Source organism: Rattus norvegicus, chromosome 1, assembly GCF_021556685.1.
Source record: "Rattus norvegicus strain SHRSP/BbbUtx chromosome 1, alternate assembly SHRSP_T2T, whole genome shotgun sequence".
In the NCBI taxonomy this organism is placed as follows: domain Eukaryota; kingdom Metazoa; phylum Chordata; class Mammalia; order Rodentia; family Muridae; genus Rattus; species Rattus norvegicus.
The window spans coordinates 147,134,673-147,157,080 of NC_141534.1; the positions used below are offsets into that span (position 1 = coordinate 147,134,673).

The 22,408-nt window shown below is 47.3% G+C and overlaps 1 protein-coding gene and 1 long non-coding RNA gene across 5 annotated transcripts in view; one reads left to right on the forward strand and one right to left on the reverse strand.

Moving 5' to 3' along the window:
• The window catches only part of Crtc3 (CREB regulated transcription coactivator 3), a 102,300-nt gene extending 93,138 nt beyond the window's left edge, over positions 1 to 9,162 (reverse strand). For 3 of the 4 annotated variants that reach the window (XM_087576516.1, XM_087576509.1, XM_087576498.1), the window contains exon 1: positions 8,855 to 9,140. In XM_087576516.1, the coding sequence (XP_087432642.1) occupies positions 8,855 to 8,986 (132 nt within the window). In that variant the 5' untranslated portion in view covers positions 8,987 to 9,140. 4 annotated transcript variants of the gene reach the window in all.
• A 67-nt stretch (positions 9,163 to 9,229) lies between these two features.
• On the forward strand, positions 9,230 to 20,422 carry LOC147996865 (uncharacterized). Its single transcript, XR_015651816.1, has 2 exons — positions 9,230 to 9,474; positions 20,125 to 20,422. It is a non-coding gene; the product is annotated as an uncharacterized LOC147996865 (long non-coding RNA).
• The last annotated feature ends 1,986 nt before the right edge of the window (positions 20,423 to 22,408 follow it).

The window sequence follows — 22,408 nt, forward strand, 5'->3', positions numbered from 1 at the left end:
AAAATTCAATGACCAAGCTATTGACAGTCTGAAAGACATACACTGTGGACCGCATGAGTCTCTGATTTTCTACTATTTACTATGAAAGCTTTCAGATATATAAAAACTAGAGCTGGCAAGGATGAAACCCATCTTCCATCTATCCTCGGCTGCTGTGATTACCAACTGAGAGGAAGCCTGGCTCACGGCCTCCTCCAGCACACTGGGCACCCTGGGAGAAACACCAGAGATGATAATATTCCTTAACTTAATATGCATATTCAAAAACAAATGCCTGTTTTTGTTTGTAAGTTTTAAAGCCCTTGGGTATCTTTAACTTCACTATAATCACAGTGATTATAATCTCTCAAACATGCTGTATAGGGAGACACATTAATTATATGTCATAATATATTAATCAAAACTCAGATCTCAGAGTCAAACTTGAAGACAGTATGCTATTTCTGCCTATGAGGCAAGTTTAAGAGTAAAGAATATTAAAGAGTAATATTCTAAATGCACTTACTAGAACCATTTGACTCGAAATGCTCAGACAAGATTCCTGATCACCTTGATCTGAATCACTCAGTCCACCTAGTCACTTGTAAGATCTTAATTGTGTCTTACATAACATGCCAGGTCCACGCTCACAAAGACACACCTGCCAAAGCCCCTCCTCCCTCCTGAGAGTTGCCACAAAGGCTTCAACCCTTACCCAAAGGCCTTGACACACTAGCCAGGCTCATTATAAAGCAAGCTAGGGACCTGCCTTCCACTGAACTTATGGCCTCTCTAAGGACCCCACAACTCACCACTGCTCGCCCTCTGGAGGAGCCTATCTCCAGAGCCTTCAGAGACCGTGTGACACCATGGTCAGCTCTCATGTGGTTAGCCAAGCCATTCCGTGCCCTTCACAACAGATATAAGGATGAGCAGAAAAAAATGTGTGGTGGTGTGTGAACCATGGAGACCTGGACAAGTCCTCTGGCTATTTCTCCGCTACCTCTAGAACCTTTCAGTTATTTTGACACTTTCCTCTTTTGAAATTTTGAATCATTAAACTAGAAAGAAACCTGAGACTGAATTTAACACCTCCATGTTTATAGATGATGAAAATAAAGACTAAAATATAACCAGACTAAGGCAGAGGTCATAGGCTGGCGGCCCACAGGGAGTTCTGACTCAGTGTTTTCAATTTCAATTTTAGAACCCGAGAAACTACATAAAATCCAGATTTCTAATCTTATCTGAAAGAGCAAACAACGTTAAACCCATTTGTGTGTGTGTGTGTGTGTGTGTGTGTGTGTGTGTGTACACGTGCACATGAGTGTGAATAGAAGTCAGAAAGTGATTTATAAAAGTTGGTTATCTCCCTCCCCATGGGTCCTGGGGACTGGATTCAAACAGGAGGTTGACAGCACCTTTATGGCAGAGCCATTTTATTAGCCCTAAACTCATATTCCTGCGTTCTTCGCCCAGGGCCTAAAGTGTCCTGTGTGCCCCAGGCCTTGCTACACCCTGCTACCCACCACTGTGACTAAGAGTTAGCTGCCATTTGCCATCTGTTGCTGGCCCTTCCATTCATTGTCTTTGTTTACCTCACCCAGTAATAATCATTAGCAAAATGTGGCCTAAGATCATATACTTCAGTAAAATTCCTTCTAATGACTGTATGATTGAGACAGAAGTCACACTGACTCTTTTCTGGAAAAGCCTCACAGTGGTCAACACAACCTAATCAAAACCCCACAAGGGAGCTGGGAGCATAGCTCAGTGGTGAGCATGGCTTAGCGTGCCACAGGCCCTAGACGCAAGCTCTAGCACCAAGTAAAAGCAAAAATCATAAAAATTCCAGCCAGTCTTGTTTTTTTCTTTTTTCTTAAAGATTTATTTATTTATTCCATGTATGTGAGTATACTGTCACTGTCTTCAGACACACCAGAAGAGGGCATCAGATCCCATTACAGATGGTTGTGAGCCACCATGTGTTGCTAGAAATTGAACTCAGGTCCTCTGGAAGAGCAGTCAGTGCTCTTAACCACTGAGCCATCTCCCCAGCCCGCCAGTCTTGTTTTTATGCATTGACGAAATGATTCCAAAATTTATGTAAGTGCAAATGACTCAACTTGTCAGGAGAAATTTTTTAAATATTTATTTTATTTTAAATTATTGTATATGCATATATCTGTCTAGGAAAATGTATATTCATCAGTACAGGTACCTTCACAGTCCAAAAGATCACTGAATCCTCTGAAGCTGGAGTTATGGTCAGTTATTAGCTATGGATGCTGAGAACCAAATTTGGGTCCTCTGTGAGAGCAGTGTGAACGCACACTGCTCTTGGCCACCGGAGTCATCTTTCCAGGAGTAATTTTTGAGAAGGGCTAACTTACAAGACCCAAATTAACAGCTTTAAGGTCGTTTCTAAAGCTACAGTCACCCAATGTGCTGTTGTGAAAGGATTTAGGGGGAGGGTGTGGCTGAGAGGTAGGGCATTGTCTGGCAAGTAAGAATTCTTAGCTTCAGCCTTAGGGGGTGGAGGAGGAGAAAAGATCAGTAAATGTGATAGAGAGAACAAAAATAGACAGATAGACACACAAGCACACACACAGACACACACACAGACACACACACAGGCACACACACAGGCACACAGACACACACCTACAGACACCTACAGACACACACAGGCACACACACAGACACACACACAGACACACACACAGGCACACACACAGGCACACATACAGGCACACACAGACACACACACACACAGGCACACAGACACACACACAGACACACACACAGACACACACACAGACACACACACAGGCACACACACAGGCACACATACAGGCACACACAGACACACACACACACAGGCACACAGACACACACACAGACACACACACAGACACACACAGGCACACACACACAGGCACACAGACACACACAGGCACATACACACAGGCACACACAGAGACACACACACAGACACACAGACACACACAGGCACATACACACAGGCACACACAGAGACACACACACAGACACACAGACACACACCTACAGACACAAACACACTTACAGGCACAGACACACACACAGGCACACACAGACACACACACAGGCACACACACAGGCATACACCTTTACCATGGGGAAAGGGTTTAAGTGTGTCGATACCCAATGTGACACCCAGAAGCCAGTCCCAGCTCTGCCCTTACCAGCCTCACAAAGACACTTCTCTAAACCTCCAAATGGTGGAAAATCCAGACAGATAAACCATGAGGTCACTTTGAAGACTGTCTGAGATAACAAGGGAAGAACCAGTGTGCCTGGCACAGAGAGCTGTCAGGTCTAACCTGAGCCTGGTCTTCCCAGGCTTTCCCTCTACTTTTGGCTCAAAGGCTTCACCATTCTACAGCACACCATCGTTTAGCAGAAAACCAGCCATGGCGGACGCACCTGTAATCCCAGCTTTCTAGAGGCAGCGACAGAGCATTTGGAGCTCACGGCCATTTCTGACTACATAGTGAGTTTGGGGTCACTTGTATGGTTAGGAGAGACCTTGTTGTTAAAAAGGAAAATAAAAACAAAATAAAACAACAACAAAAGGCAAACAATGGCTTTCCTCAACTATTCAAGGACTCAACACTTAGAGGGCCATGCTGACTTTACCCTGAGATATGTCAATATAACTCACCCTTCACAGCCAAGCACCCTGAAGTTCCCGCACTCTCCCTCTTCTCGCCCATCTCCCCATTGCCTAGAAACCCACCACACACCCAGCAGCCTGCACAGGCAATAGTGACTGATGGCTTCTGGGCCCTATTCTCACTTCACTTTATAGCAGGGGACAAAGTCAAATAGATGTAGGGAAGCTAAGTCAGTAAAGCAGCCTGGAGCATCATGAGGTGTGCCATGGGGATGGCAGGGACTGTGGTCAATGATGACTCAGCAAGGAAAGGCACTTGCTGCCCAGGCCTCAGGACTCACACCGTGGAAAGAGAGACTGACTCCTGCCAGTTGTCCTGACCTCCACAAACATGTGCATGTACACACACACACACACACACACACACACACAAATAGAGAGAGAGAAGTCAAGAGGACCCAAGTTTGATTCCCAGCACCCCATGGCAGCTCACAACTGGCCCTAACTCCAGTCCCAGGCTCTCCAGTACCTTCTTCTGGCCCATGTGAACACCAGATACCTATGTAGTACACTTTCATATATGCAGGCAAAACACTCATATACATAAAATAAAAATATAAATGTTTAAAGACAAAGGAAAGAAATGTGAGGAGGATTTGCTAAAAGATCTCTTTTGCTAAAATCTAGAGTCTAGATTTTAATGTACAATCCCAATGGTCATTTCTGGCCCTTATTAAACAGATGTAAGCATACACACACACACACACACACACACACACACACACACACATACACACACACACACAGAGGGACACAGACAGACACAGACACACACACACACACAGAGGGACACAGACACAGACAGACATAGACACAGACACACACACACACACACACAGAGGGACACAGACACACACACACAAACAGAGGGACACAGACACAGACAGACATAGACACAGACACACACACACACAGAGGGACACAGACACACACACACACAAACAGAGGGACACAGACACAGACAGAAACAGACACACACACACACACACATATTTTGGGAAAACAAAATAAAAATATGTCAGAGAGCCAAAAATAGTGTGCAAGCTACGAGTCAGTTTGTAGTTTGTGGGGGTGGAGTCAGTTTGGAGTTTGCGGGGGGTGGGGGGGTCGGGGGTCATTTGTTTTAAATAGGATAGGCTGACCTCAAAAACCCTGTGTAGCTGAGAATGACCTAACACTTCTCATCCTCCTGCCTCAACTTCCCAGGTGCTAGGCTTCCTGGTATGAGCCACTAACACGTATGTATGCTGGGGATCAAACTCAGGACTTGGAGCACTCAAGGCAAACACCCTACCAACTGAACTACACTCTCCTCCCTGTAGTATATGGTCTCAACCTCTTTCTCAGCATCAGATCTCCTGTGGCTAAACTCCAAAGAGCCCCAAATAAGGAGGGAGACCTGGCCTTTCCTCCTGAGGCCCAAGTCCACAGAGACAATGGCCTGCTAGAACACGCTTCCGGAGCCTCAGTAGTCCCTCAAACTCAGCCTCTCTTCAAACCCCACCTGCTCCTGCCAGCCTGTTATCCGTGGGGGCCCTGGCGTGCCTAAAGCCTGGGAGCCATCTCCAGTTCACCTCCCACCTTTCCACAGTCTCCACAGCTCCTCACACTGTAAGCATCGGCCTGGTCATGCTAGTCAAGGCCACCAAGCCCTGCCAGGGTGTGCAGTACAGCCTCAAAACACTTTCTCCACTGTGGCCACCTTTCAGATTCTGGCTGGAGGGATCCTTTTAAGATGCAAATCCACTCAGGATCAACCTCTCCAATGGCTTACTGTTGCTCTGGGATCAGGTCCCAAATCCCACATCTACAACCTGATCCTTGTGGCGTCCCCAGCACCACAAATCTGTCTCCTGGTCGTCCTGCTGGACCGTAGGACTCTGCCAGAAGCACACTCCCTTCCCACACATATCCCAGAATTCCCTCCCCACACCCATTGATCCCATTGATTCAGAATGGCTACCCATGCCCAGAGCTCCAGCTTCTTCCTATTTATAACATTCACCAAATTGGGTCTTTACTTCTTAAATGTCTTCCTTGCTGGATCTTAACTCTCCTAAAGCACTGTTGCTTGTCCACTACAACATCCCAAGTAACCATAGTAACCCCAGGCACACAAGTCCACTGACTATACTGATAGCATCCCACTTACCAACCACACAGAAATGAATCAAAACGCAGCAGCTCTCCCCAGGCTGTCGTGCCTCCACTCTCTTTCCTTCCTTCACCACGAGATCCCAGCCAGGTACCCCAATGGGCAAATCTTAGCACTCCCTTCTCCAAGCTGTCTCTCTGCTATCTGTGCGTGGTGGCGCACACCTTTACTCTTAACACTCGGGAGGCAGAGGCAGGAGGATCTCTGGGTTTAAGGCCAGTGTAGTCTACATAGAGCGCTCCAGGACAGCCAGAGGTACAGAGGGAAACCTTGTCTCGAAAAAAAAACAAACAAACAACCAAACAAACAAAACCTTTCACACTGTTTCCTGATGAAGCAGTAAAGCTGGAAAGAGAAAATTCCCCAAAATCCAGCTAGGGCTGTGTCTTCCTAACACAGCAACCTTTAATCAATTCCTTATGCTGTGGTGACCCCAACCGTAACAGTACGTCATTGCTACTTCATAACTGTAATCATGCCACTGTTGTGAATTAATGCAAAACTCTGATTGGCCACCCCCTGTGGGAGGGGTGACCCACAGGTTGAGGACCGCTGATCTAGAGCCTCCTTCCTACCCACCTGGCAAGTAGTGTCCAAGTTCAGTCCTAAAAGACTGGCTGTGATTACACTGAGCAGTTGAAACTCAACACAGGCCACAGAGAAATGGGATCTAGATCAGTTGCAGTGCCTGCCCATCAATTAACATGCCTGCTGTAAGCAGTAAGGAAAAGTCAGTACTAGCCATCCGATTACCCCCTATGAATTAGACTATTCTCCCAATGGCAGTACAGTCACATCTGAGGACCCAGGAGATCTTTACAAGAACTGCTTCATTCTATGATTTCTTAGGGAAAATAGTCCTAAGCAAAAATACCGGGGCACACTCAGTCTTGTCTCTGTTCGAACACAACGGGACCCACCGGTCAAGGAGAAAACACAAGCCAAACTAACATGCTAGTGACTCCCCGTCCCAGGTACAGGGCAAAGTGACATACGTTCGTAGTAATTAGCAGAAATAGCAACTGGATTAGCCTATGAGCCGGCGTTGATCAGGCTCATTAAGTTCAACATATCACATAGAGAATCCAAGTTGGTGCATCAGAATAGCATTTATCACACACTAGGAAAGGTGGCTTGGATTTATTGCGTTTATAACCTTGAGTTTGTTGCACACAGAAATGCTTTGGTTTGTGAGGATATCGAAAAGCTCTACCTAACGAAAGTCTCATTCAGTATCATGTGCGAACACACGCGAGTAAAATCAAAGCTAAATGAACGCTAAGGGTTTGTGAGGCCTTTTTTTGTTTGTTTGTTTTTAAAAACCTGAACCAGGTATGATGGTACCTGCCTGTAATCCCAGCATTTACACACTGAGGAAAAGGGATATCGGGCTAGAAGCCAGCTGGGCTACAGAGCACAACCTTGTCCCCTAAGAATAAAAATAATCTGAACATTACTCATGGCCTCGCCACAGGGGATGATTTAGAGGGGGCCTCAGTGACTGGATCAACAACTCCAGCTATACAGACAAGAGTGCCCATGTGTGCGTGCATCATGTATACCTCCTAACATCACAGCACAGGCCTCATACACCTCTTCCGTGTGTTGTGAGCTTGTCAAGCTCAGTCTAATCAAGGTCGCAAAATATAAAAGCCTGTATATGCCAACTGGTAAGCAGGAAGCTGGTCAGGGCATATGGACATTTTTTTTCCCCTTGAAATCTTCAGGCTTCTGTATCTGCAGATATCTGCATTCTGTACCTACCACTTATCCCCCCATATATATGCTTCAGTGCATCGAGAATGAAAGCAGTTCACTCTGTCCTTACTACACCGAAAGATAACATTATATAAATACGATGAATGGCCTCGGTGCAGGGGACTGTAACAGTGAATGGTGTGAACTGTATTTATGGCAAAACAGAGTTCATACTCCACTTGCGGGTGGTGACTGACATTCGAGATCGTTTCCAGCTCTCTTAATTTTTAAAGTAAGTCAATTTGGTTTATGCTATAAATTTATGTTAGTTTAGTTTATATTAAGTTTATGCTCAAAGAAAAAACTCCTGATTTAAACCCTGGCAACAGATTTTGGGTTTTTTTTGTTTTTGTTTTTTTAAGTCCCAAAACAACACAGTGTTTGGTGGCCAAAATATAGTACGTCTGCACCTCAGGAAGCAGGGAAACAACCAGCTTGCAATCTGCTCTCACCCCCAGAATCTTCCCAGCCTCCCCCATCTGACAATGTGCCTTCAAGGCCAGCACTCAGAATCCTCAAGGCTGCCCACACACGTTGACCCTCTGCGGTCTGCACCAGACACTCCTGCGCTCTCCATCCTCTGCGGTCCGCTCCAGTTGTCTAGCCTCCCAGGTGTTTGCCCCGACTCTCTCTTACTCATTCTTCTGAGTCCCTCCGTGGTCACCATCTGCGCTAGACACCCTGTCAGTTCTCACTAAATATCTGATGCTGAACAAATGCACCGGACCACGTAAAGCACCTCCAAGAGGCGAAAGTGGGAAAGCCACCGAATTACATCGTGGTACCAAGGCCCGCTGCCACTCAGGGGCCAGCCGTCGATTCACTTGTGAGTGCACCGAGCCTTCCCCTCGGGGACGATGTGCGACCCTCAAGCCCCCGAGGCCTTCCACGCAGAGAGCCAAGGGCTCGCTAGCGGTGGGTGTCCACTGAGAAGCCGCACCGCCCGAACCAGGCGCGCCTCGGTCCGGCCTCCGAGCTGCAGCTGCGTGCGATTTCCTCTCGGGGTCATCCTCCCGCTTAGGCCGCCCGGCCCCGCTGCCCGCCTCCCCGGACTCGGCCGTTTCCAGCTCACCGCACCGAAGGCCCGTCCACCGAGATCGCAAGCCGCATTTGGTGTCGCCAGGCCGGCAAGAACTGAGGCCGCGGCCCCCGCCCGTCCCCGCTGCCGACGCCTCCTCGGCCGGGCGACCTCTCTCCTGCCGCGCGGACCCACCCGCACCGCCCGCGCCAACCCCGAAGCTCACCCGGGACAGGGTGAGGTCGGTCATGAGCTGCTCGAAGGCCCGCGTCTCCTCGGCCTGCCGCTGCGTGTGCAGCGCGATCTTCTCACTGAACTTCCGCGGGTTGGCGCTGCCCGAGCCGGGCGAGGCGGCCATGGCGCGCGCCCCGCGCTAGCGGGCAAGGCAGACGGCAAGCGTGGGGTTCCAAGGCTCGGCCCACCCGCTCGGTCCGCAGGCCGTCCAAGCCGCCGCCCGAAGCCTGTCCTCCGGCGCGACCCGGCAGAGGAGCCGCCGCGGCCCCAGAGCCAGCAAGCGGCCGGGAGCGCGCCGAGGTCCGCCCCCGCGCGCCGGCCCCGCCCTCGGCGCGGCCCGCCCGGCCTCCGGGCCCCGAAGCCCGGCCTCCCCGCCGCGGAGCCGGGCCTCGGGCGAGCGGACCAAGGGCTGAGCCCGCTGTCCCCAGCCTGCTTCGGGACTTCTCACACCTACATCCCATCAGCAAAGCTAAGCCGCGCCTATGTGTGAAAGCCGCTGAGTACCACTCCCCACATCCCTCAGTGTGGATATGTACGTATGTACATGTGCGTGCAGACACCCACGGAGATCCCACTGGTCTAGGAACTAAACACCAGTCCTCTGCGAGAGCGGTATGTACTCTTAACTGAGCCATCTCTCCAGTCCCTTCAACTGTGTTTTATGTGTTTTAAAACAGCCTATCAGGTTTCCCCTTTTCAGCCCAGAAGCGCTTCCAACATAATTGTACACCAACATGTCCTGGAGAGTGTTGAGCAGAGGACTGTGTTTTGTAAATTAGGACGCATTAGAGACATGCGGAGAAGTACAGAAAATAACATTAATAACGCCCACACACCTCATGATTAAACCATCAAAACATTTTTGCAGGGCCTGGAGATGGTGTTCAGCTGTAGAGCGCTTGTATGTCAAGCCTTAGGCCCTTGGGTTTGATTCCAGCACTGCAAATAAAATTTAAAAGGCATTTTGGGGCCAGCTAAATGACTCATGTAGAAGCAGATAACTGACTCCTGAAAATTGTCCTTTGACCTCCACACTCGGGCCGTGGCGAGCACATACCTAAATGCACACATACACATACAAAACTTTTTAAAAGTCATTTTGCTTCATATGCTTGGAGTTTATCTTTTTAAAAAGCCCCACCTCATTCTTCTTTGTCTCCATAAAAAGTAACTATGTTTATGGTGATGTCAATCATTACTGTTCTTATTTTTCAAAATTAACACATACTGATTGTGCTGTTCTCTCTTTGATTGTGAATGATTTATTAATCCAGTTACTCTGTGTGAAATAGGAAGTTTTATGTTTAAAATTTATATAGAAATGAGGCTATTATGGCAAATGCCTGTAATCCCAGCAGTTGGGAGTTGGAGGCAGGAGGATCAGTAGTTCAAGGTCCTTCTTGACTACATAATGAGAAGAAAGCCACCCCGAGCTATACAAACGCACAGGCATGCAGTGTGCTGACATCCGCCAAGCTGACTGGTGGCAGCCAGAGAACAGCTGGCAGAAGTGGGTTCTCTGCTTCTACTATTCAGGTTCCCTGCATCTTACTCAGGTTGGTGGCAGGCACCTTTACCGACCGAGGGAACTCACCAGTCTCTAGATTGTTTGGTTATAATTAGGCTTATGTGTCTGCTGTATGTGTTTGGTCTACTCACCATGCTTCTTTTCTTGCTCTGTATTTCTTAATTTGTGTGTGTGTGTGTGTGTGTCTATATGTTATTATTTAAATATTTAGTTTACCTGAGGTTATGTGCAGGATCTGTGCATAGGAATCCTAGGTAGCCAGAGGGTGACCTTAGATCCCCTGGAGCTGAAGTTACAGATGGTTGTGAGCTGCCATGTGGGTGCTGGGAACTGAAGCCTGGCCCTTTGCAAGTGCTCCTAACCACTGAGCCATCCCTCCAGCCCATCCATAATTTTTCTTTACATGTTGCTTTCTGCTTTTATGCCATTCTGAGTTCAGTTTCACACAACTGGGCCAGGCTGGGCATGGTGTCATACACCTGAGATCTCAGGACCTGGAAGGTGGAGGAGGGAGGACTTCAAGTGAAAGATCATTCTGGGCCATCTTGTCTTTCTCTGAGACAGTGAAACCCTGTCTCAAAAAAAAAAAAAAAAAAAAAAAAAACGCAGACGGGCTGGAGAGACAGTTCAGTGGGTAGGAGCACTTGCTCCTCTTTCAGAGGACCTGAGGTTGGTACCCAGCAACCCAGGACTCACATTGGGCATTCACAGCCACCTGTAACTCCCTTTCCAGGGGATACGATGACATTGCTTCCACAGGCACCTGCACCCATGTGAATGCCCACACAGAGGCACATAGACACATGATTAAATGTAATCAAAATAAATCTTTTAAAAAAAAAAACAAAAAAAAGAGCCGGGCATGGCGGCACACACCGTTAATAGAAGCACTTGGGAAGCAAAGGTAGTGGGGTCTCTATGAGTTGGAGGCCAACCTGGTCTACACTGTGAGTCAGCTCCCCTTCCCCACCATCTTAACAAACAAACAAAACCAAGTAAAGCAGGAATTTCTAGCTAGTTCAAGTAATGAAAGAGTTGCTAAAAAGCCTATTTGGAGGGCTGATAACAGCCTCTGATACTGAGCGTCTGGCTGCAGAAAAGAGGCAGCAAAGGAACCACTTCCTCTCTTGAAGTCGGAAGCCAGCTGGGAAAGCTGTCACTACCCCGAGCTACCCGTAGGGGCTCCGAAAACACACAGGACGAGGACTGTTCCCCACCCACAGTTTCATTTTCCAAGGTTTCAATTACACTCCATCAACCATGGTCTAAAAATATTAAGTCGGACATTCCAAAAAATTAATAATTCCTGAGTTTTTATACTGCTCGCCAATCTGAGCAGCAGGGTGAAACTTTGTGTCATCTCACAGTGGGTGGGAGGCGTCCACTGGTCCAGCATATGCCTGTTTGGTCACTGAGTGGTGTCTTCACAGGTTAACTGCTGTAATGATGTGCTTTCTTCACCTAATAAGAAAAGCCCCAGCTGGGGGCCAGCAAGGTGGCTCAGTGAGTAAAGGCACTGCCACCAGGCCAAACGTCCTGAGTCTGATCCTCAGGCTCCACATGCAAGGACAGGCCCAACTCTTAAAGTTGTCCTCTGACCTTCACACACAAGTACTTTACGTGCACACACAACACAAGCACACACATGCACAGACACACACTAAATAACAGTGTTCAAATAGTGATAAGTAAGCCCAGCTGGGTGCCTGTGAGATAAACCAGTGGATAAAACTCTTTTTTTTTTTTTCTTTTTTTTTTGGAGCTGGGGATCGAACCCAGGGCCTTGTGCTTGCTAGGCAAGTGCTCTACCGTTGAGCTAAATCCCCAACCCCTAAGTGGATAAAACTCATGCTGTGCACGCTTGACATCTGCAGAACTGCCCCGCTCCTAAAAGATGATCTCTGACAACGTCAACGCGGGCACAATAAATAGAATGAAACTTTAAGACTTAAAGTCCTAGGGACTGGAGAGATGGCTCAGTGGTTAAGAAGTTCTGCTTTTAGTCCCAGCACCCAAGTTGGATGGTTCGAAACTGGCTATATCCAGATCAAGGGGATCGAGGCCTCTGGTGTGGCCAGGCGTCTGTACTCACAAGTACATACCCACATGTATAATTAAAGACAGAATCTTTAAGGGGAAAAAAAAAGCCCCAGCCATTCATGGTGGTGCACATCTATAATCTCAGTGTTTGGGAGGTGGGATGCAGAGGGTCCAAGGCCAACCTAAGGGTCCTGGCCAGCTTGAGAGCAGCTTGGATTACATGAGACCCTGTCCCTGGGTCAGGGGTGGGTACAAAGAGAAAGCCCAGGAGTTGCAACGCTGGCAGTTCAGATGCACCAATCACAAGTCATAAAGTGCTTTGCCTTTTTCTTTTTTCTTTTTTTTTTTTTATCCTGAAAAGGCAAAAGTTCTTAAGGTTGGGGAGCAGTGTGCTAAAGCCGAGAGCTGAGATACCAATGGTAAAGGAGAACACATGTGGAGGACTCAGTACTGCCCGAAGTCCATGCAGCCACGGTGGTCCTAGAATGCATCCCACTTCACCACAGTAGCCCTCCCTGCAGACACAGCACTCACCTACTCACTTCTCTTCTCTTTTCCTTTTTACTTAGTTTTTAAAATTTGTTTATGTGTGACACACACACACACACACACACACACACACACACACACACAAATAAAGGCTATTGGATCCCTGGAAGCTCAACTTATAGGCAGCTCAACTGCCTGACTGTAAGTGCTGGGACCTGAACTCTGGTCCACTGGAAGAGCAGCAAGTGCTTTTAATTACTAAATCATCTTTCCAACCTCCAATTTACTGATCTTGTAGGATTAAAAAAAAATGGGAAGAGGCAAAATTGTGTGTAGAATCCTAGCTGCAAGATCATCTAGGAAATGTAATTCTAACTTTTTAGCTTTCGACATCCTGAAGGACACTGGGATCGTAAGGAGCTAAATGCACCATCCCCATCAGCCTGAGCACAGCACCAGTGGCTGTCAAACCCTTGAAGTGCATTCACTCTGTTTCTAGGCTTCTCACACTTGTATGATTTCCTTCAGTGGACGCAGCGTCTTGCATGTGATAGGCAAGCCTACCGCTCAGTCGCACCACCTTAAGTCTTAACCAGGTAAATAAATTGTGTGGGGTTACTTGCAGTAAGTGTAGAGGTTTATAATTTTAGAAAGTCGTTTCCACTGAAAATGACCCTGAAACCGTGCTGTCCCTGTCAGGTTTGATCTCACAGACTGTTCCTTTTCTCTTATTGAAAAAGATGCTTCTTTGCTTCAGGCCCAACGTTTACAGCTTCCATTTTTCCAATGCAACTAAATTATCACATTTGATAAGTCAGTAGTTAGTGTTTACAGAGTGTACTGTGGTTTTACTTTGCTATATAGTTGGGAAAGGAGTTAAAATTTTGCCTCCTGAGGGGCTTCCCGGTAAGCCCTACAACCTAAGTCTACCCCCTGCACAAGTGCCAAGGTACACACAAACAACAAACACACCATCAATCAATCAATCAATCAATCAATCAATGTAATAAAATATGCATGGGGACTGGAGAGATGGCTCAGGGGTTAAGAGCAATGGCTGCTCTTTCAGAAGACCAGGGCTCAATTCCCAGCACCCACAGGAGGCTTACAATTATCTGTAAGCCAATCAGTCCCAGGGAATCTGACGCCCTCCTCTGGCCTCAAGTGGTACATAGACGTATAACCAGGCAAAACACCCAGCCGTACACGTACGTTTTTATACTTTGCATATTTTATTAATATATTGTTAATATGTTATTAATTAACTTTTTCCTCTTACAAGAAAAAGAATGCCTCCTGACCTGGGATGTATCGCAGTAGGTAAAGTGCTTGCCCCACATGCATGAAACCCTGGGGTCATTCACCAGCACTGTATAAAACCACTTGTGGTGACACTAGTCTGTAGTCCCAGCACTAAGGATGTAGGAAGATCAGAAGTTCAAGGCCATCCTCAACTACATTGGAGTCCCAGGACAGTCAGAGCTACAAGTGAGACATTGTCTCAAAATACAAACCTCAACCAACACACAAATTCACACACATGCACACACAAACACATGCACACACAAACACATGCACGCACAAACACAAACACATGCACATGCAAACACAAACACATGCACACATACACTTCATGCAGAGTCTCCCTTAAAATCAGGCATGCTCACAAGACTGCATTCTGTCCAACAGGACATTATTTGAGCAGAAAGAAAAATGGCTCTCTTCTCTTCTGTCTCCTCTCGTCCCCTCTCCTTTTTCCTCTCCTCTCACTGTCTGGAATGAGGGCTTGCCAATAAGAACAGAAGCAGCTGTCTTGGACCAATGGCTGGAAGGGTGGATTGAGAATGAAAGAGAACAGACAGTGGAGAGGCCTGGCTCCTAGCACCAGGGAACCACATGTGAACACTTGGCAGCTTCAGGACCACTGCTCCAGAGGTGATTGTTTAAACTTCTGTTATGGAGCTGGAGAGATGGCTCAGCGGTTAAGAGCACTGACTGTTCTTCCAGAGGTCCTGAGTTCAATTCCCAGCAACCACATGGTGGCTCACAATCATCTGTAATGAGATCAGATGCCCTCTTCTACATATGTGAAGACAGCTACAATGTACTTATATATAATAAATAAATAAATAGTTCTTTTTAAAAAAGTCCTGTTGTGTTAGCCTGTGTTAAATAGACCAGGTACTGCAGTGTGTGTGTGTGTGTGTGTGTGTGTGTGTGTGTGTGTGTATAAGGCTCCCTGGAAAGTTTATCTTCTGCTTTACACATTTCTGATATATCTATGTTTTATTTTATTTTTACTTTTTGAGATGAGGTCTAATGTAGCCCAGGCTACCTCCAGTTACTGGCATACAGACATGTGCTATTATAGCATGCGCTTTAAACACTGTACATGCATCTGACACAAGGGTGGGTTTCAGAAAGACAGTTTCTCTCAAGTATGTTGTGTACTTTGACTGTGTTCCTTCTCCTCCTTCTCATAGCTGGACTTTATGATCTTTTTACTTGTTTATTGTTATTTTTCCCTTATTATTAAGTTTTTGTGCCTATTGCTGGGGTGGGTGTGGGGAGGGCCATGGCATGTATGGAAGTCATCCAACACCTTGTGGAAGCCAGTTCTCTCCTTCTATCATGTATGTCCCAGGGATTGAACCCTGCTTTGTGAGACTTGGCAACAAACCCCTTCACTCACTGAGCCATTCCACAGCCCATTTATGGGGGGAAGCCACACAGCCTCTCACCTGGCCTCTGTTCCCAGAATAACTACTCTGATACTAATCATTTCTTAATAAAAGCTTAGGCCATACACTTTGGCTTGTTCCACAACTAGTTCTTAACTTTTATCTTCTGAGTGGCTAATTACCTCTCCTCAGCTTCATGTGACCATCTTCCTCATCAGCTTTCTGGGACAAATCTCCTGCCTGACTCTTTCCCAGAATTCCTCTCTCTCCCTGCCAGATGTCCCACCTTCTAATCCTGCCTCATCTCATTGGCCATAGGCTGTTTTGTTGACAGGTGATGCTTTCATATAGCATATAAGAGATTCTCTCTACACCTACTACTGGCTCTTTGAGGCAGGGACTCAAGTATCGGAGGCTGGCCTCCTAACTCTTTAAGTAGCCAAGGATGATCTTGAACTGATGTTTCTGCCTCCACCTCCCAAGTGGTGGATTATAGGTGAGCACAGACCCACCCAGTTTTTGTGGAGCTGGGGGCACATCCCAGCACCTTCTGTAGCTAGACAAGCACACTACCAACTGGGCCACAGCTCCAGTGCTCTGTGTCCTTTTCTTTCATTAGTTTGATGACTGATACTTTGTAAATAATCCCTATCTTCTCTTTGGAACAAGGATAACAGATACTTTTCAACTAAATCATTCTTTGGTTTTTGTTTTATCTTAAAATGCCTACTCTCTAGCAAAGCCATCTTTGGAATAAGTGCCTCGCTCCTAAAACTATACTCTGCCTCCACTTCCTCCTCTCCCTTCCCCCTCCTTCCTTCCATTTTCCTCCTGCTTGCCCCTTAAATTTTTTTAAAGATTTATTTATTTATTTTGTATATGAGTACACTGTAGCTGTCTTCAGACACACCAGAAGAGGGCATCAGATCCCATTACAGATGGTTGTGAGCCACCATGTGGTTGCTGGGAATTGAACTCAGGACCTCTGGAAGAGCAATCAGTGCTCTTAACCGCTGAGCCAGCTCTCCAGCCCATGCCCCTTAAATTTTTTCTGTCTCGTTTACTTACTCATTTATTCCCCTCCTTATGTATCATACCTCCGGCATGCTGTGCCTTCAGAGTCCAGAAGGGGTCTTAGAGTTCCTGGGACTGGATTTAAGAGGGTTGCTAGATAGCATGTAGGTGCTGGGAATCAAATCCAGGTCCTCCGCAAGAGCAGCCAGTGCTCTAACTACTGAGCCATCTCTCCAGCCCCCTTCTTTTTTTTCTTGTGTGTGTACATATGTATGGTTGTTCCTGTATTTGTGGGTGTACATGTGGTAAGCCTGTGGAGGTCAGAGGTCACCCAGGTATTTTCTTACCAGATAAACACTATCAACTGAGCTTCCAGCCCAACCTTTCTGCCCTCCCCCAACTGCCACCTTTGATAGTTGTTTCTCTTTCAACAATCTTATCTTCGTTTGGTTATTTTACTAAGGCATCGTAGAATTTAGAAAAACTTAAATCTAAGGAGCTTGTTTACTTAAAAGCATCTTTTAATCTAAAGATCTTGCTGTCTCAGACCAGATCTCTCACTGGGACCCGGAACTCCCTGATTAGGCTAGAGTGGCTGGCTAGTCAGCCCCAGGGGTATGGCTGTCTGTGCTTCCAGCTCCAGAGCTGGGATTAGGAGCACAGGCTGGCACACCCTGCTCTGTCGCTGCAGAACAAGGCTGTGCTCCAAGCACTTAGTGGATCAAGCTGTCTCTTCAACACCAGCATCTCTCTGCCTTTGGTCCGGATCATCACATCTTACACACAGACTCTCCGGGCAGGCCAGTGGGTAAAGGCACAGCCATCAAGCCTGACAACCTGAGTTTAATTCCTGGGACCCACATGTCAGAAGGAGAGACCTGACTTTCCCAGATTGTCCTCTGAGCTTCGTAGGCACATCCTGCACATATGCAAAATTAAATTAAAGTAAGTTCAGGCTAAGGAAAGGTCACTTTCCCACAGTTCAGTTCTCTGAGAACTCCCACCTCCCTCTGGAAGTCACAGTCTGAGAGGGAGCAGTTCCAGCTCTTCCGTCTGCCTTCCTCATCTGTTCGTTCGGAAAAGAGCAACTGCCACCAATGAGCTTCCTCCGCTGTCCCTTTCCCACTAACCGAACTTAGTCTCTGGCAGTGAAGGTGTGTGGCCACCTTCTGATTTCTTGAGAACTGCAGATGCAGGGTCAGCCTTTCAGAGATGTTATTGTTTCATTGCGTCACACTTCCTTTCTATGAGTCTGTTAATGCCTCTAGAGCATGCCGCCCCCTCTGGAGCTGGGTGTATCTGTAGTGTGTGGTTTTCTTCTGCAACAAAGGGTGGTTGAGTACGTTTATCAAGCAAGCTTTATACCCCCAACCCCCGGGGCTGGGGATTCCTCCTAGGGCCTTGCCTGTGGGTCAACACTCTACTACAAGTATCCTTTTTCTTATATTTTCATATTAAAATTATCTTCTAGGAAGCAAAAGACAACATTCAAAAACAAAGGCTATACTTTTAAATAACCATGTGTATCTGTGTGTGTGCTTGTGCATGTAAACATTTAGGGAGGCCAGAAGAGGGCATCAGATCCCCACGGCTGAAGTTAGAGGTGGTTGAGGAGCTGCCCAATGTTAAGTGCTGAGAACTGAACTCTGTTCCTTCACAAAAGCAAAATGCTCTGAACCACTAAGACATCCCCCAGTCTCCCAAAGGCTATTTTACTGTGTGTTTGAGCCAGGGTCTCCTTTATCCTAGGCTGGGCTGGAACTCCTTTCTGAGAGTGACCTTGAATTACTGATCCTCGAGAACAGGCCACCATGTCTCGTCTCTGTGGTCTCTACCCCCAGCTCAGCTTAGTTGACTTGAGTGCACTCACAGTGGGGACTGAACCCAAGGCCTTCTGCATGCTGGGCCAGCCAGAACTACGGTTCCGTCTACAAACTTACCAAATTCCTAAAACTGCAGCCCGGAGTCTAAATTCTACACAAGCTTAAGATCCAAGGGCACACTTTTCCCTTTTTGTTTTCTAACAAATACTTACCATTTACAGACAGCCTACAGCACATCCTACCTTCTTCCACTCTGGTTTTGGAGTAACTCATGAAGTTTGGGGGAAGAGTCAGAAAGCCAGAACTGTGGCGATCAAAAAGTCGGGGTAGCTACATGGAGTGCAGTGATCCTTACAACGGCTCCATTTCAGCTTCCCTCACATTTTAATTGGCGTTGGCTTTGGTCCTTATTTATTTTAGCTAGAGGTTAATTTTGAAAGTTTTCGGGGAAACAGTAGGGCCAGCATGCTGTAAATTCAGGCAGCTGTTGGGAGGAGGGGTGTGGAAAAGAGGAAGAGAGTCTGCCTTTGAGTTAATGGCAAGGAAAGCAGGTAGGTTAGCGATGGAGGTCAGAGAGCAGATGCCAGGGCGCAAGAGGGTGGTCTTTGGAGAAAGTGAGAAAGCCCAGAGTGTAGGGGCAAGCATGGTAAGGATTTGGACAGATATTCGAAGAAGAAAAAGACAGAAAAAAACATAGAAAAATCTAAGTGTGGGAAGTAGAGGGATGGCTCAGTGTTTCAGAGCATGCACTGCTCCTGCACAGGACGATAGCTCAGTTCCCAGGCCCTGGGTCAGGACACCTGCCTGTAAGTCCCGATCCAGAGGATCCGGTGCTCTCTTCTGACATCCTCGGGCAACTGCACTCATACACCTACATGCCTCAGCCCCGCCCACAGATGCACATGCATGCACACAATTAAAGGTTAAAAATAAGTCTAAAAGTATCAGAGCCTCTTATGCATTAGACTTCTGTATAGGGTGATGGAACCTTGAGCTTTCCCCAGCCTGCTCTGTAATAGAGAGAAATGCTCCTTGGCTCGCGAATCCAGGGCGCATTGTTCTTCCTACAACTGCAAGCCAATAGTTCCAATTCCCAGACTTGCCTAGCATTCACCTACCCCTTTCCATCCCAGCACCCATTGCAGGCCACCAAACCTCTCCGGAACTGAGACCTTAATTGGTCCACTTGTGTATCCTTCAGAAAACAGGTGCTGCACTCCCATGGAGTAATTTGCAAAGATGTTAATTAAGAGGCAAGGAGGAGCTTAGAGATAACATAGTTCCCCCAGGGGAACTAGTTACAGCAAGAAGCTTGAGCAAGCCCCAGGGTCGTGGGGAGAGATTGTTTACTACCCTGGGGAGAAGTTAGTGTTTGGAAAACCTGCCTGATAGGTGCCCTGGATGGAAAGAGGAGCCAGTTCACTGTGACCCAGCAGAACAAATTCTGTCCTCTCCGCTCTCCTAGTACTGTGTCCCATTGGCCAAGCTCAGTCAGAAGTGGTGGGTGTCCAAGTACAGCCTGTGAGGGTGGCTTCCCAAGGCACAAGAGAGGGGAGGCGGAGAACTGGATCCTGGGGGCCACAGATACCTGGAACAACCCGCATCCCCCCCCACCCCTCCCCTACTCCCTCCTCTCATCGAAATAAGTCTCTGAGTCTTTCTTGTGCTTTGACCCCATCACCCTCAGAAGGGACTCCGTGCACAGCACTAGCTCTGGAGAGATTGTCTTCCAACTCTGCATTCACTCACCGGTGGACAGAGGCAGCTGCTCAGGGGAACCAGCTACAGGGAAGGCTCGAGAGAGTCTCACACATCTTGTGACATCTCAGAGACATCTGGTGACAGCTAGGTGGCATGAAGCTCAGCGGGGGCCGTACTTCTCAGAGGTGTACCCCTGACCAAACCTACAAATGCTGCTTCCTGGTCAAGGCTTCTTTTTTTTCTTTCTTATATATTTTATTCTATATTAAAATGTTTTCAATGAACTCACAAAGTGTTTTTCTTCCTAAAGTTGTCTCCCATGTTGGAAAGTTTCGAGCTGGGTGTGCCAGCTCATGCCTGAGGTCCTGCCGCTGGAGCCTGAGGGAGCTTCAAGGTCATCCCCCCAAACATAATGAGTTCCTGGCTGGCCAGGGCTGTAAGGACCATCCTACCCCAACCTACCCTGCCCCAGATAACACACATGAAGTCCAGGAGTTTATAATGGTACTTGAGGGTCTTATTAGCTTGATCCTCCTGCCTCAGCCTCCTAGAACTGGGAGGACAGGATTATGACAGTGCGCTGCTATACTCCAATACCTTCCAGAATGGTTTGTTGTTGTTTTGCTTTTGAGACAGGGCCTTATGTGCCCTAGCCCACATATATACATTTTTCAAAATGTTCATATATACAAGTGGCAGGGGACGCTCAAGTGTCATAGCACATGGGTGACAGTCAGGGGAGTTAGCTCCCTCTTTCTACCATGTGGGTACCGAGTGTCGAATTCATTATCAGGGTGGTAGCAGCCACCTTTACACACGCGGCCATCTCTAAGGCCTTCATTTTAACCTTCCCATTTTCCTACTTCCACCTCCCACATGCGGGGATTACAGATGTTCGCCATGGCGTCCAGTTTATGCAGTTCTGAGCCACAACATTCTCAGAAGCACTGTACCAGATGAGCTACATCCCAGTCCCATTCATAAAGATTTTATTTTACACAAAGCTCGTTAGGTGTATGTGTGTGCATGTGTGCGTGTGTGCATGTGTGTGTATTTGCATGTGTGTGTGCATGTGTGTGCATGTGTGCATGTGTGTGCATGTGTATGTGTGTATGTGTGTGTGCACGTGTGTGTATGTGTGTATGTGTGTGTGCACGTGTGTGTATGTGTGTGCGTGCTTGTGTATGTATGTGTGTGCATGTGTATGTCTTTGTGTGCATGCGTATGTGTGCATGTATATGTGTGTGTGCATGTGTGTGCGCGTGTGTATGTGTGCATGTGTATGTGTGTGCATGTGTGTGTATGTGTGCATGTGTGCGTGTGTGCATGTGTGTGTATTTGCATGTGTGTGTGCATGTGTGTGCATGTGTGCATGTGTGTGTGCATGTGTATGTGTGTATGTGTGTGTGCACGTGTGTATGTGTGTGTGCACGTGTGTGTATGTGTGTGCGTGCTTGTGTATGTGTGTATGTGTGTGCATGTGTATGTCTTTGTGTGCATGCGTATGTGTGCATGTATATGTGTGTGTGCATGTGTGTGCGCGTGTGTATGTGTGCATGTGTATGTGTGTGCATGTGTGTGTATGTGTGCATGTGTATGTGTGTGCACATGTGTGTGCATGTGTGTATGTGTGTGTGCACATGTGTGTGCATGTGTGTGTATGTGTGTGTGCACATGTGTGTATGTGTGTATGTGTATATGTGTGTGTGCATGTGTGTGTGCATGTGTATGTGTGTGTTCGTGTGCATGTGTATGTGTGTGTATGTGTATGTGTGTGTATGTGTATGTGTATGCATGTGTGTGTGTGTGTGTCCAAGCATATGTGTATCTACGAGTATGGAGGTGCGTGAGAGGACAGAGAAGGCATCAAGTCCTCTCATTAGTCACTTTTAAAAGATGCTGATGGGGGGGTTGGGGATTTAGCTCAGTGGTAGAGCGCTTGCCTAGCAAGCGCAAGGCCCTGGGTTCAGTCCCCAGCTCCGAAAAAAAAAAAAAAAAAAAAGATGCTGATGGGGAAAGGACTAGAGAGATGGCTCAGTGGTTAAGAACCTTTGCTGTTCTTCCAGAGGACCTGAGTTTGGGTCCTGTAATCCATATCAGTGACTCACAAACCCCTGTCAGTCCAGCAGCTCCGGGGGAGCTAACATTCTTCTGGCTTCCTCAAGCATCCTCCAGTGTTTGTGCCTGCACATGTGTGCATACACTTACACATGCACACACACACACGCGCACACACACACGCACACACGTGCACACAGAGGCAAATAAAT